The sequence below is a fragment of the Aphis gossypii genome, chromosome 3 (assembly GCF_020184175.1).
Source record: "Aphis gossypii isolate Hap1 chromosome 3, ASM2018417v2, whole genome shotgun sequence".
Taxonomy (NCBI): domain Eukaryota; kingdom Metazoa; phylum Arthropoda; class Insecta; order Hemiptera; family Aphididae; genus Aphis; species Aphis gossypii.
Genome location: NC_065532.1, coordinates 16,517,192 through 16,533,193, shown reverse-complemented (window position 1 = coordinate 16,533,193; position 16,002 = coordinate 16,517,192). Strand labels below are relative to the sequence as shown.

The 16,002-nt window shown below is 32.4% G+C and overlaps 1 protein-coding gene across 1 annotated transcript in view; it reads right to left on the bottom strand.

The window, feature by feature from the left end:
- Nucleotides 1–619: 619 nt before the first annotated feature.
- LOC114125667 (protein lozenge-like) overlaps nucleotides 620–16,002 on the bottom strand; it is a 42,033-nt gene continuing 26,650 nt past the window's right edge. Inside the window, exons 5-6 of the mRNA XM_050202740.1 lie at nucleotides 7,499–7,666; nucleotides 620–3,024 (exon numbers count right to left, since the gene is read on the bottom strand). Of these exons, the coding sequence (XP_050058697.1) occupies nucleotides 2,165–3,024; nucleotides 7,499–7,666 (1,028 nt within the window). The 3' untranslated portion in view covers nucleotides 620–2,164. The remainder of the gene's footprint in view (nucleotides 3,025–7,498; nucleotides 7,667–16,002) is intronic.

Here is a 16,002-nt window from a genome sequence, read left to right as displayed (position 1 = left end):
GAAGAAGAGTTAATAATTGTAATTATTATTGTATTAACAATTTATTCAGCTTATATATTCTAAGGAATTTAATTCGTTATAGGCAACGCCGTTATAAGTGAGCTATATAGTGTTCAATGATAATTTTTAAATACTTTTTCTTTAAACTGTCAACAAATAACCGTGAGCCCTATAAGGAAAATAAAATTTGATTTTTTCACGTTTTTATGTGCATATATTGTTTAAGCACCTCATCATAGATGTGAAGTTTAAAGTTTAAAATTTACTCCTTCGTCTAGATAACGTGAATAATGTGTTTTTTTTTGAGTCCTTTTATATTACGTTTTTAGACAATTGAATAATTATTGTTGTTGTAAAAAATAGGGCGACGTTCCCTCGAAAGGCTAGCCTATTTATAGAAGTCTCATGAACACCCTACACTATTAAAAAGACATCAAATTAATTTTTCAACCAGACAGTCCTTTGAATACTATGGCCTATTTGACAATATATATATATGTATATATTATGTACATAATATAATATATAGTACATTATACAGTTATACTGTATTTTTTTTATTCATTATACATACATATTTCATACTTAATTGGAAAAGACAATATTTAAAAAAAATACGTATCACAAGTAGTACATTTAATAATACATTAATATATAAATAAATCAACAAAATACAATAATAGTATTAATAATTATACATAAGTAATAATATTATACTAAGAAGTATGATAATTTTGATTTTCTAAGTTTAATAGTACACTCACTCGTGGGACACGCGTGCGTACAAAACTTAAATATTATAATTTATAATTAATAGTAAGTATACAATACAACATTATATTATATTATAAGGAAAAGAAAACGATGAGATACGTCGGAATGCGTGCGCCGAGGAATAGTTTGACGCGCGCTCAAATGGACGAACGAAAAAGGCGAACGGATTTCGATACCGTTTCAGCGATCGCTCGCACGATCAGTAAGTAATACATTTAATACGATATTAGAATCATAGCTAGTGGTGTATTGGTTTGTAATCGGTGTTGAGCTTTCGATAGTATTAATTATAAATTTCGTAAATGTTATGATACAAGCAACAGTTGTCACTGAAGGGATATACGACGTTTTAAGCAGTGGAAGACGTCCACGAGAGATTTTCCTATACTTCGTTTGAGATTTTGAATTTAATAATATTAATTTTGCAAATCATTAAACTCTACCCGATGAAAATAATTTTTGTTTTTAATTTTTAGTGAATTGATATGACAGTTATAGACCACGAGAAAATTTTTCTCGAGGAGCCAATAGTTTACGAAAAACTTTTTACAGTTATTTTGAAATCATTTATCACAATACCTACAACTTGTCGCGATTAAATAAAAGTTAGCTTTGTTAAAAATATGAATTTTACGAAAAATGGCCATAAATTCTTAAAAAAAAATTTTAGATTCAGACCAATTCATTAGATATTTCATAAATAATTTCTAATTATCGGGTTTAATTTAATAATGAATGAAAAATAATCTCACTCGTGTGGTCAAAAGACGTCTTCGAAACGATCGTATTACGTCATACCATACAAAATAAAATGTCGTTTTACCCACTCACTAACCAATACACCGTTTACACAGTACAATAATATAATTCAGGATGGTCCAACCCGCGGCCCACGAAGCATTTATTTTGGTCCCTCCCCCTAACATAACGGAGTTTTTGTCATTATTTGGAAGTACGAATGTATTTTATGAATCGGCCTTTTCTATTATGGATTTATAACAAAGTCTAAATCAAGAAACCGTAATCATAATGATTCGTCTTCAGAAACGAGCGCATTAGATGATTAACCACCACATCAGGGTGTTCAATCGATTTTGAAAAATTGGCTTCTAAAAACAATGCTTATCATCACATTATTTTTATTCTTTTGCAGGCCGCTCACAGAGTAAAAGTGAAAATTGGCCCGTCAAAATTTTGGACCACCCTGATATAGACGATAAAAAAAAAAATAATAATAATAATAATAATAAGTTTAGCGCCATCGCTGTAAAACGGTATGACGGTCGACGTATACAGTCGACGACTTAACACGTTTTGGACCTTCGCCGCTTTATAGATCCTCTGCGCATAGCGATACGATGTGAATAAAAACAAGTGGCGACGCAGCCGATCAGTAAGGCCTCCAGACGGCCAGGTCGGTGTGCTGTTGCTGCTGTTGCTGTCGGTCGCCGTACCGGCCGCCGATGGATATGATGTCGCTCGACTGATGGTGTTCGTCGAGCGGCGCGGCGGGGGGTAGCGGTAACAGTCCGATTTCGATGCCGCCGCCGCGCGCGTTCGCCCCGCCGCCGGCCGCGCTGATGGCCAACTGTGCGGCCGGATTTCCGGCGGCCGCCACGGCGGCCAACGCGGCCACGTCGTCCACGACGTACTGATGGTGGCCGTGATGGTGTTCGGCCGCGGACGCGTGGTCCTTGATGCTGCTGCTGTTGTTGTTGTTGTTGTTGTTGTTGTTGTTGATGTGCAACTGCTGCAACTGATGTTCGGCGGCCGCGGACGGCGGCGCGTGCAGGTGTAGGTGTATCTGGTTCTGGTTCACCGTCGAGTACAGGTGCGGGTACAGCACCATCGTGGTGGCCGGTGGCACGGGCGGCGGCGGTTCGGCGGTCATCTGCACCGGATGGTGCGGGGGCGGCGGCGGCGGCACCGGCGGTGGCGCCGGCACCACTGCCGCGTTGTACTGGTACGCGACCGTGGCCGCGTGGTGATGGTGATGATGGTACGACGACGGATGATGGTGATGGTGGTGTTCCGCGGACGGCCAAGACGACGGGTAATAGCCTCCACCGCCGCCCGTTTCCACTACGTCCTGGTGATGGAGCACCGGTTTTATGAGTTCCTGTTGGTGTTGCTGCTGTTGATGGTGCTGGTGTTGTTGTTGTTGGTGGTGGTGTTGGTGTTGTTGGTGCGTGCCGCAAAAGTCTGTCATGTGATTGTTTTGCTGGACATCCTGATGACCGCCTCCGTACACTGCAGCATAAGAAAAAACGAGTTTTATTAATATTATTAATAATAATGTTATTAATATAACGGGCGAATGTTTAAAATAATTGATAAAAAAAAAAATATTAGAATTAACGCGATAAACGAAAACAACCCAAGTATACGATATCATCGTTAGTGCGGTTATAGACCTGCAGCACAGTCGCAGCAAATAATGATTATTGTCGTGTATAGGTATGTTATTGGTAAACCAATAATATCAAGTGTATATTAAGAGATTTATACTTAATTAATAATATTTACTTTGAACATAATACGTAAAGGAACTTTTTTTTTGTAAATTAATAATATTCAATTTCAGTAATGGATGTGCGCCGTAAGCTTTGTGTGTGCTCAAGCCCCGGAGCGCCCACGTACTCGCTATAGGTACGTATCAAAGAGTTCTTCAATAGTTTTGATAATACCTACGAAATATATAAATACATCGTAATTGCCGGGCCGTAGGCGCAGAACAATATTAATGTGGGCAAAAAGCAAATTGATTACTACAGATTAAGTAAAACGCCGCTTTAAATTCAGTCTAAATGTTGTGTTATTGTTTTGAAATTTTTAATTTGCTTTAATTTGATTTTTTTTTTTTAAATCAACCGATTTTTTAAACTCGGATGTTTCGCGTTTAATAAATATAAATATTTTATTATTTCAATACTATAAAAAATGTGTATTATACTATTTTACATTTTTACTGTTATACAGCTTAAAAATAGTTTTGGCGTACCGAAAACGCAGAACTCTAAAAATACTCGAGTATAGATGCAAATACATAGCGAAAAATGCAGTATGGATTTCATAAAATCATTATAAATAGTATTTAAAGACATATTCGCCAAATAATATAAGCTGTACAAAACGGTAAGTGTAGTATACACGGTAATAAACCAAGCGTACCCCTCATTTTTTCTTTTAACAATAAATTTATTCAAATTCTGATTTTTTAATTTTTAAGTATACCTCTTATGGATTATATTTTTATAATATTAAAAGAACGAGAGAGGAGGTCAAGCTGATACTTTTACAGCCCCCCTCGACTGTTCTTTAGGGAAGTACTGAAATATAGGCACACGCCAATGCATAAATGCATGCATAAAAAAATTTACGTATATCATCTTTAACTTTTCATACAACCAATTCATATGATTGATGAATCGTCGACGGACAACAGTGTAATGGATAAATCCCGTATTTATCAAAATTACTGGTCTAAAGACATAGGTACCTATATATTGTATCTCGTTAGAGGGTACATAATATTTTATATATGATTAGGCACTGGGTACATCAGGTATTATCTAATCCGTTCGCACATACTTTTAATATATTAAATAGGTATATCTGTATATAGGAGACGAGACCACAACATTTATGGCTCGTAATAATATACGCGTGTAAGTATAATTCACTCCTCTGGGACAAATTTATATATATATAAAACGTTAACCCTACTTATGTCTTGTATTGTAATATACCATTTATAATATGACATATGAGTAGAAATTTAACGCGTTAACGTACGAGTCTCACGGCGAATTGTAATTCCATTGCCGATAACGTACCTTTTATTTTTACAGGGACTGGAGTAACTATCAGATACACGTGGGGTCGCAGATGCCAACGAAGACAATCTCATTACGATTTACAGGACGGTTTGTGTGTACAGACACTTGTTACACGCGGTCGTAATAGATGGTTTATATAGTAATAACGTATTATTATATCATACGAAAACGACATAAAATATATTAATGGCAATAATGACACCCTTCGGTCTCGATAATGTACCACACACGGAAATTGTATTATATAGGTACCTATGCAGACACCGATCGCGTAGGAAGTAGGAGAAATACGACGGTCGATTAAAATATGATTTCTTAACGTAAAATATAATAATATATTTCATTATCGTCGCTAATACGCCACTGGATATCTATAGTAATTGCCAATTGGCGATTATAAAGACCATGTATTTAGCAAAAGAAAAGAAGAAGTTAAGTATGATTTATTCAAATTTTGATCATACTGAATTGCAAAATAAAAAAAAAATTAACAGACATAATATTCTGACAATTTTTAAATTATGATATCATCACGCGTATACACATAGACTTCTTTAACCTGCGGCTATTATTTATTAAAGTATTACTTGCAGACGACGTAAATACAGACAATTATAGTTCTTGTCTATGGTAGATACAGTACAACATTTAACATTTTCGTATTTTTTTTTTTATATTTCTACTGCCCAATAACTCGATCACCAACTGTCCAGTGACCACGATGATGGATTGACAAATAATAAATATTTGAAATAATGAGCTACACGTCGAGTACGTTTGCTTGTCGAAATCATACTAAGATCTACGCCCAAATATTTCTTAATAGTGAAACACGCCTACATTGTTATTACGATCCATTCGAATCCATTTCACTACAGAAAAGTACTTAAGTACCTAAAATAAATGTATATTACTGCTAAATTAAGATATCATATTAAATATATTCATATGTTAAAATTATTTAAAAACAAATTTAACAAGTTCTGGGTGAAAAGAGAATAGGTGATACGTTTAGTTATATTATATATCATCATATTTAGTTATTATCTAAATCAAAAACTGGAATAATCAATCAAAAATCGGTTTGTAAGTAAGAATCGTTTAATCGTATAAAAACTAATTTAGAAAAAAAAAATTGATTTGCGATAAAACATTTAAGCAATGTCTGTAGCACTTAAAGTATTTTTGTGAATAATGAAATATATATGAAACCATTTAAAAAGTAATGATTTTATACTGACGAAAAGAAAATAATCAACAGTATCGAAATTATTGACATCGATATACCGCGTTTAAATAAATACATTAATTCAAATTTATATTAATTTACTAGTAAATAATCGTATCAATTCCGTATAATTCATATAGCTATAGATTATAGAAATTCAAAAACAGAAAATATGTTTGACCATACAATAGTGTTTTACAATTATAAATACTCCAATGGTCTATAGTGCATTAAAAACATTATTAGGTACATTTTTTGTAAAATCTATATAGAAATGCATACATTTGTATAAAACGAGTTAACAAGTTGATATATGTTTTTTTTTACTTCTAAAAATTTAATCATTAAGATTTTCAAAGGTTTATAAAACAGTAAATGATAATTTTTCAAAATTTGTTAATTAATAGTTTATGTATTTTTAGATGTAAGTATATATTATTATATTGTAATTTTACACTAAAGTAGTAGTTAGTCGATTTCGACGTGTTGTCACAATTTTCGTGTATACATTTCAACCAAGTCTACATTACAGTGTATAAATACCTATACTATCTACCTACCTACAGTATATAATACTATATCATTTGATTCGAACGACTGATCCGAGTTTTAGGGTGAACTCGGAGGATTTTTGCAATTTGAGAGCTTCTGAAGGCATACACACGCTGAATATGAATAGGTATAGTATATGAATATTGAATACATGAGGACCTAATGTAGCTATAATGTAGGTGCGGATGCACGTAACCATCGCGTGACGAACACACACGACGTCGATCTTCCTCAAGTATACGTATAATAGTAAATATGATATTTTCGAACGCTAATTCGCAGTAATCGATGCGTCCGTCCACATTTTATATACTGTTTATCATTATAATATTATATAATATATATATTATATATTATGGTACATAATATTGTATCATAATATTGTAATGATAAATATATATTAAGTAGCGTGTTTTTACTGATCTCGTGCGTTCGTATAGTATTAGGTATACCCGTATTACATCCACAGTAATATTGTTTGCAATTTTTCCGAGTGAACGAAAATCGTATATTATATTATAACATCACTGAGAATATATTTACGATTAACATGTTTTTAAATGCAACAGGAACCTACGAAAATATAACTCTCAGCTCGTCTAGCTTGTGTCTATATAAAATACGCGAGTATAAAATATTCAATTCAAAACGATAATTTGACTTTTAAGATAATCCAATTCGTCCAGTTCAGGTGTTACAAAGATAATACTAACAGCAATAGGGTAGATAAGTAGAAAATGAGATATAGGTACAATTGATATTTTTATAGTCGAATGACCAAAACAGTATTAACGTGTCTCGAAAACAGAAAAACACTTGACAATTAGCAAAATATATTAATATTATTTAATAGTACCTATATAACAATTCTAGTATATTGTTACCAGACTACATCATAATTCATAGCAGTTCAGATATTGATTTAAAACTTAAAAAACAAAAATCATTATATATTTGATAATAGTATTATTTTTACTAATTTGTACCGTCTTTACTCAGATTCATGCCGTAAAAAATCAGAGTTTGAATAAATTCATAGTTTAAAAATCAGCCTAAATATATATTTTACAACTTTGCTATCGTATATTATACAGTATATACTTACAGGTCGAGGGAGTTTCCATTGCCATGGCTGCGGCAGGTCCAGTAGCGTCAGGATACGCGACGTATGGAGCTCCTCCGAGTGGAGCAGCACTCGGCGAATACGACGACGTCGAATAGCTACACCAGTTGTTCGACTCGGTTACGCCGACGGGTATGTCCGAATGTTCATCTGAAAATTGTACAGAAAATTAAAATCATGTCAATCGAGATAACGCATGCGCAACAAAAATAATGTATTAATACATTTATAACAATTCTTATCGTCAAAGTGCATGGGTACGAAAAAAATGCACGCTTGACATTCCTCAGAGGTGAAGAAGTCTTAGATCGGTAGGAAAATTTAGACGGTGTCCCGGAAGATGTACAAAAATTAGCGGTCGCTACAATCGTAGTGATTTTTTTTACAAACAGTAGTTATTTTAATTATTTAATAAACACAATAATATTATAATAGCGTTATCCTTTAAGTTAACTTTTCGGAATGCCGATTCTAGTAGGTATGTAGTGAAATGAATGAATTATACTAATTATATAATATATAATGTGATGTATATTGTATATTGTATATATAGTTATAATAATTATTATAGTGACAATAGTCATAATCGATAACGTGTACATATTATGTTATTGTGTTCCATCAAAACCTAAAAACGAGAAGCGGTCCAGTGGGAATTCAACACGTTATTTTCCCACCTGTCCAACGGCCAAGTGCATCCCTCGATGGGACGCAACACGATAATTGACTGCACTTTAGGCTATATATAAGCGGTGTAGCTATATATTATACTATACGACGCATCCATCATAACATCTCACCCGTCGAAATCACGGTGGCGCTGCGGGGGTGGTTCTGTGACGAAGGCTCGCGCATATAATATCATCAATTTCATATATTGTGATGGTAACAATAATGATGTTATATTAGTATAAATATTAAATATATATATATTATTATGATTCACCCGAAACGGGCGCATACCTGTATTATTATTATTATTATCGTACAAAAAAGTGTCCCGCCCGAAAGAGAAGACGGACGACAAATTGAACGAGACGCGAGCGAGTACATTATAATAATTATTGTTGTACGCATGCTGCAGCCAGTATATACCCACTCGAAAACACAATTGTGATAAAGTCGTCGTGGCGGCGTCTACGGGGGCAGGGGAAATGCTCGCGCGAGCATATTATTAAAATATATTTGTAATAGTATAATAGCTCATTAGTCATTGTCATCAAATCGGAATGATGCACAGGCGCAGACGGAGCGAAGAAAAGAGTTGCATGTTAATAATAAAATATATTTTTATAAAAAATTAATATAATCACTGACTGCGCAGCAGTATAACAACGCGACGAGAACGGCCGTTGAAGCCGGCACACGCACACACACACACACAAGTACCGTCTCATTCATTGTGCGCCATAATATACCTTTAATACGTATATGTACACTGTACACAATAAAGTAGGTACCTATACGTATAGGTATAGACCGTGGTAGATATTTTTTCGGCGGTAAATTAATGGCCGACTGTGCTAAGGACATGCGATATTTCACGCGTCGAATGGATCTTCGTCGTCCTCTCTTCATACATCGTGTGTGTGTGTGTGTGTGCGAGGGCGCACGCGAGCGCGAGGACAATGCCTCGGGGCGAAAACGAAACAATATAATAATAATTTAATATAATAAAACGTTTGAAGAATATAACACGCTGCACGCTTGTCGGCCGCTCGTGTACTTATTATATTGAAGGTATCCTATATACATATATATGTATATAAACACGTATAGTACGGTGTACATACCTATATAATATATTATAACATATAATATTATTATTGAGTCGTTTTGGGAGGAAAAATAATTTACGAAAATAAATCCTAATATAATAATGGAAATCGTCGAGTTTGTGACCGACGGGCCCCGCGGAGATGTACTCGTATATGACGTGTGTAGTTGAAAAATCGACGGACGTATCGTAATATAGTCCGCGCTGGCTGCGATGCAGATGACGTCGTCGCGCCCGTACATAATAGAATATACGACGTGTTATAAGTATGCGTATATACAATAAATAATATTAATTTTTTTCGAGTTAAAAGTGCGCGACCCGTGTCCTCGAGTAGAAGACCCGCGAGAAGTGTTTTACCGAGCTGATTTATGATACCGCTTTCGGTTTTTCTAATACTTCGAAAACGACTGTATACACGTGAAAAGCATTCGTCAAAATGTATAAGTACCGTCGTATATCCATAATAATATATAATATATTATATTATATAGGTGTACTATAGCCAGTGACCATTAATCGAAGCGCGAAAACGATACATCATAACGATTCTTTATATACACGATATATTAATAATTATGCATACCTACATTGTATACATTTGTAAATAAAATAATGTACCTACAAACAATGAGCGTTCGATAATATATCGACTTTAACACCTACGATTTAACAATATAATATTTATACCGTGGTACATACACTATATTGCAGTGTATCTAGAAAAAATATGTACTCGAGTTCTGTTACAGTGATTACTGATTTGCAATTTTTCAACGAGTTGGTTTCACGAGAGTAAGATAAAAGCTGCACGGTTGAAATCTTAACCTCCGAAATGATGTGCTTTCACTGTTTAAAACATCAATAGAACGTGAGTTTAAAATGATACATATATAATTATACAAACTACTAGAATGATTGTTCATCTTCGAACAAATAAAAAACCATACATCCCGGCACCTTATTTATTTTTTTTAACTCAAACGTCTGCAGAGAAATTCGCTTAAATACAATACGTATAATGGATATATTATATCCATACGTTACAAATAAAATTGACTATGTAATCGTGTATTAAAAATCTAAGAAATATATATTATATATAACATGTGACCTTAAAAAATAAGAACTAGAACTTCTATACCCGTATATTAAAATGTATGATATATATAAACATATAGGTAGCGCGTAGTTGTATCTAACGTAATTGGTCAGACATGACGAACTGTATGTGAAGTGTTGCAAATAATATCTGTACACGAAAACCACAATAATATATGTATTATATATAACATATTGTATTGTAGATGATAATTCTGCGTAAAAAAAATAATGATTTTCTGCAACATGTGTTCAAACTCAATCGCTCTCGTGTATATAGGTAAAATAATATACGTAAGATTATATAATATATATATTATTATATTGCGATAGGCTGATGGGGTGGCCATTTATAAAACAGCTGATCGATTAAACTATAATTCGTATTTTGTATGTTTTTAATCTCTATTATAAATAGCGATTAGTGATGTATTCAATTTTAACAAGCGCTTTAAGTTTAAAAGTGAATGATATATACTGTGGTACTATACTTTAGGCACTCTGCATTCTAACGATAGATAATCAACGTATATTAGTAAATGATTATGTGTTGTAATAATCAACATGTCGGTAAACATACGTAGACATTTTCAGAAAAATACTCTTCTCAGTCTACAAGTCCGAAACATTAAAGTAATATTATAGAAAACAAAATATACTGTAAAAAAAATTAGATTCACCTATCGAGCATAATTTTTTCCTCCTGAATCTCTTCGTATGACTATGTTTTGCAGCCCACCCACGGGCTGTTAGGCTACTAACCTACGTTACTAACGTTAAATCGATATGTTATAAAGTACGTATACGATTTTAATCCACCGAAAAAAAGACACCCGATAGTGTGGGTATGGAAAAAACGATATTAAAAAAAAAAAAAAACATCGCAGCATATAATATACGCTGGTACACAATATTATACCTCGCATAGGTAATACCTAAATATATTAGGTATAATATTGTACACCGTCTTTGGTTGTCCGGAAATCGATCACAAGGGATGTGGTTTCTCACGTGTATACACATAAACATAATTTGTATATTATTTTAATATATATAAAGAGTTGGGTATACCTATATACGTTTTATTCCTCTCAGTACCGACCGACGAGTAGCACGTACTTTGGGGACCTATATTTTGTTTTTTAATCCTCGTTGCACCGGCGCGTGCATAGGTTGTATTTTACCGCAAGAGTGCAGGACATAATATACCTCTATGTGTATTATACACTCCGAATTCCGATATACCTGTATACATCACGCGCACTTCAAGGGTAATGTTTCATTAACTTACTGTACAACAATACAGATAATACGATACATTATACATCCTATTTATTATAATATATTATACTATATTTACTAAACAATAATTGCATGTGTATCTCGTCAAATTTGGATAATATATAAAGTCAAGGTTTCATTTTTGGAAAATTCGCATTTTTGAGTCGTGCTAAAAGTTTTGAAAAATTTACGAATATCTGAAATATTAATTATATTATTATCGTTTGGATATTACAAAGAACATAGTTAAGATATGCAGAATATGTGTTTGTAAAAAATAATACAAAAAGGTGAATAAAAAGGAAAATAAAATTAGTTGCGTGGTGTTGTCGGGGCATACGCGATGTACGAAGAAGTAAAATAAATAATTTAAAATATATTAGGTATATACATAGTAAATAATTACCCAATCCATAAATTGATCTGAAATCTCTGATTGTATTCAACTTACTGCGAATCTGATTCTTGTGTTAAACATTATTATTTTTGATTTGTTATATGAAAAATGTAAAAGAAATTATTTTTTCGGTCATTTCGATCGTTATTCCACACAGTATGTATAAACATAGTCGTAAATGATAATGATAAAAATGGGCTAAAGTTCGGTGGCGAAACATAGAGTCACACAGCACAGCATCACATGCGTAAATCTTAGAAATATCGTGGAAGTCATAGTTATATTATTTTGTAAAAAATATTATCATCATTATTATAATTATAAATATAATTAAAAAATAGTTCATGTTATACAGAGCTTATACTCGTTTACAATTTATAAAATAAATAAATAAATAAACGGATAACAAGTATAATTATTTTACTATTTTGCGACCGACGACGTCTTTTGTCGAGGAACACCTGTTATAATAATCTTTATTATAACTATTGTTCTTAATCTCACGCAGGACTAGTTATTTGAAAAACGATTATGCCGAATATCACTCACTACGTCAATTAGACGATATATATATATATATAACACAGTTCGATGAATCACTATAAACTATGGATCATTTATTTTTTTTATTTTCTTCCTCACAGTTCGGGTAATTGGCCGCAGCTATATAATAATATTTTGTCCGTGACCCGTAATTAACCAAGATTATACCTCGGACGAGAAACGTATAATAGGGTATACATATGTATTATATACGGTAATAAGAAAAAATATACATCTAAATATGTTATTTGTAAAATGTAAAATGTTATTTTGGGCCGAACGTACAATTACAATTATCTACGTGTACCCAAAATCATTTGACACTAATAGGTAAAAATATACACTTATTATACGGTAGTTTATATTATCATATTATATAACATATTTTTCAATGTATTTTAAACTCATTATACGTTAAATTGCACATATGAGCTAACATTAAATTTCATGATATAGTTAACTACGAGTACTAACCGGAAAGAGTTATCAATAAACAACAAATTGGCGAAAATATATTTTATAAATTATGATTAAGACGATATAGTTTAGAACCTTTCTAAAAGCTAAGATATAGACTGTTATTTAACAAATAGGTAGTATCAGTCTTACAAATTATTAATTCCAATAGCAATCAAAAAATAATTATGAATTGTTGATTCGTCGATACGTTTATAAGTAACTTCTAATTAGTAATTACAGTTGAAGGTAACTACACATATACTGGAAAAAATTGTCTTATTTGAGCATAATTATTTATTTCCTGTATTACCACTTACCAGTTACTATTTTTCACAAAATATTTTGATCAAAACCCGATTCTGGAACGTGATTATTCCAAAATGTCAATTATGTACTATTTAAAAGTTGAGTTAATCATGCGTAGTTTAATCAATCGAAACCATATTTAGTATTTACGTAGATATCGCCTATATTATATTATACATAATAATGAATAATATTTAATATTAGAATAAAAAATATTTCGTACGAATAGAAAAACGAATTTGCTTGACCAGAGTTCCGGAACAACACACGAGTGTTTGATTAATATGTACAGGTTATATTACACATAGCGTAATAATATTATATTATGTACATGCAGCAGGTATAATACTACCATTCATTATTTCGTTGGACGGGCAAAAAAAAAAAAGTGACTGTCGTTTCGTTATTATTTCTTCGATTCATTGGGTTTAAACCGAGTCGAGCCTTGAATGAAAAAGCTTGAAAAAAATACTATACACTCACATGTCGCACAGTGTTTACTAGATAATATTACACACCGCGCGCCGCACAATAATAATATACGAACAGCAGTGAACACCTATAATAGATACGTAGAAAGTCATCAAAATTGTTCGGATTTCGTAAACTGCACCACCTCTGCAATACACACATACACATTAAGATTTACAACGATTACCTGTATGTAATATTCACCACGTAAATATTCGTTATATCCCGTTGACGTGTATTATAGCGTAGGTATATACCTGTATATTGTGTGTGCACCGTTCTCATATTCCACGCGTGCCCGTCTCACTCCGTCTCTGTCTGGTTCACTAGTCACTACTATATTATATAGCTGTATAATAATATATTATAAGGTTGTTTTTTTTTTTTTTCTATCATATTATATCAAATAATATATTCCATAGCGTTAATTAATTCGTACATATCTCCAACGCGCTGGAAATTAAATGTTAGAGGGGAGGACGTAAAACGCGACGACGGTGGTCGTTGTCGGGGACTGCGAGTGACTGACGCGGACCAAAATGTGCGTACACATACCTATAATACGTCCATTACGGGTTGCGTAACGTCCGCATATGCATGTAAATGTATACACGATAATAATAATAATATTATTATTATTATTATTGTGTGTAATATAGTTGTCAGCGCCGGGATGACTCAAAAATAAAACAAAAAAGTAAAACTGGTTTTATTTTATTTTTTTTTTTTTTTTACGTCACCCATTCATTTTTCTCGCGGGTTTTTGCGTGACGAAGGACCCTCTTGACCTCAATATGTATATCCATAAAGTAGAAATCTTTATAATAAAATATACAATACAAATCATAAAGAATATGCGAATAAGTAAGAAGTATATATTACGGATATATACCTTACAGGTATATGTACGTAATTCTTTATTGATATATTGTGTTTTAATTCCTGACAACGATTGATCACTGCAGTTTGACACACATATACCTACTGTCTGTACGTAATATTTTAGGTATATAGAGTGATTCACTAAGTAAACTAACTCCTCTTTTAGATTCTGAACGAAGTGCGATGAATGTATTGATTTTACAACGATGTGTGTTTTTGTTTTTGTGTGTGTCTGTGTACAGCATAATTTGTCAAAATAATGCTTCAATTTCAAACTTCAGGGGTGGTTTCCGATGGCAAAGTGAATATCCTTGATACATTATAGAGGTCAAGAGTAAACATTTTCCAACAGTTTTCAAAAAAATCGAGAAAACAAAAAAAAAGTGACGGAAAAACGGGAATGTTTTTCGCAAAACCAGTTTTCGACCAAATCGATTTTTTTACATGGTTGTAACTCAAAAATTTAATATTCACAAATCATCTCCGTTCAAAATCGTTTTTCATATACAATGATACCTATCATTGGATTAAAATTTAATACATCAATTATAGTGACCACTATACAGCAGAGTGTTACTCACTTGACTATTCTTTTTTAAATTTATATTTTAGAATATTATAAAAAAAATAGAACTTCAGAATAAACCACATAGGTTACCTATAATGTAAATTAAAAAAAAAATACTAAAATCAAAGAATTACAACATGAAGTCAAATATTTGGAAGATGGAAATAAAAATCTAAGATCAGGTTTGAATAAACTTAAAAATAAAAGTAATGGTTCGAGACAAAATTTGCCAAAGGCTGATCTGAAGGTATAACATCTCAGTAAGTAAATCTAGTAAATTTGAACTTAGAACTTCTAATAGTAGAAAACTTTAATACATTTATAAATTAAATAGTGTATTGAAGCCAACAATACATGATGATATACAAGGTGATGTAACAGATGAATTTTTTAACAAAACTTATGGGTATCCATTAAACCAGAAACATTTCACGAAGATCGAGAAAAAAACAGTAGATATTCAATGAAAAACAATAATGAAATATTTAATATACACATCAACAACACCAATCAGTATGTCTTGGATAGACAATGATGTAACCAATTGACAAAAGTAAACACTTAGGAGATAAATATATCTTCTACAATCAGAATACTAATATAAAATTACTTATAAAAAAATAATGTTAAAATAGACATATTATGGTTATGGTAACTCAATAACTACAAATTTAAATTATCTAACTCAAAACTAATTTTCA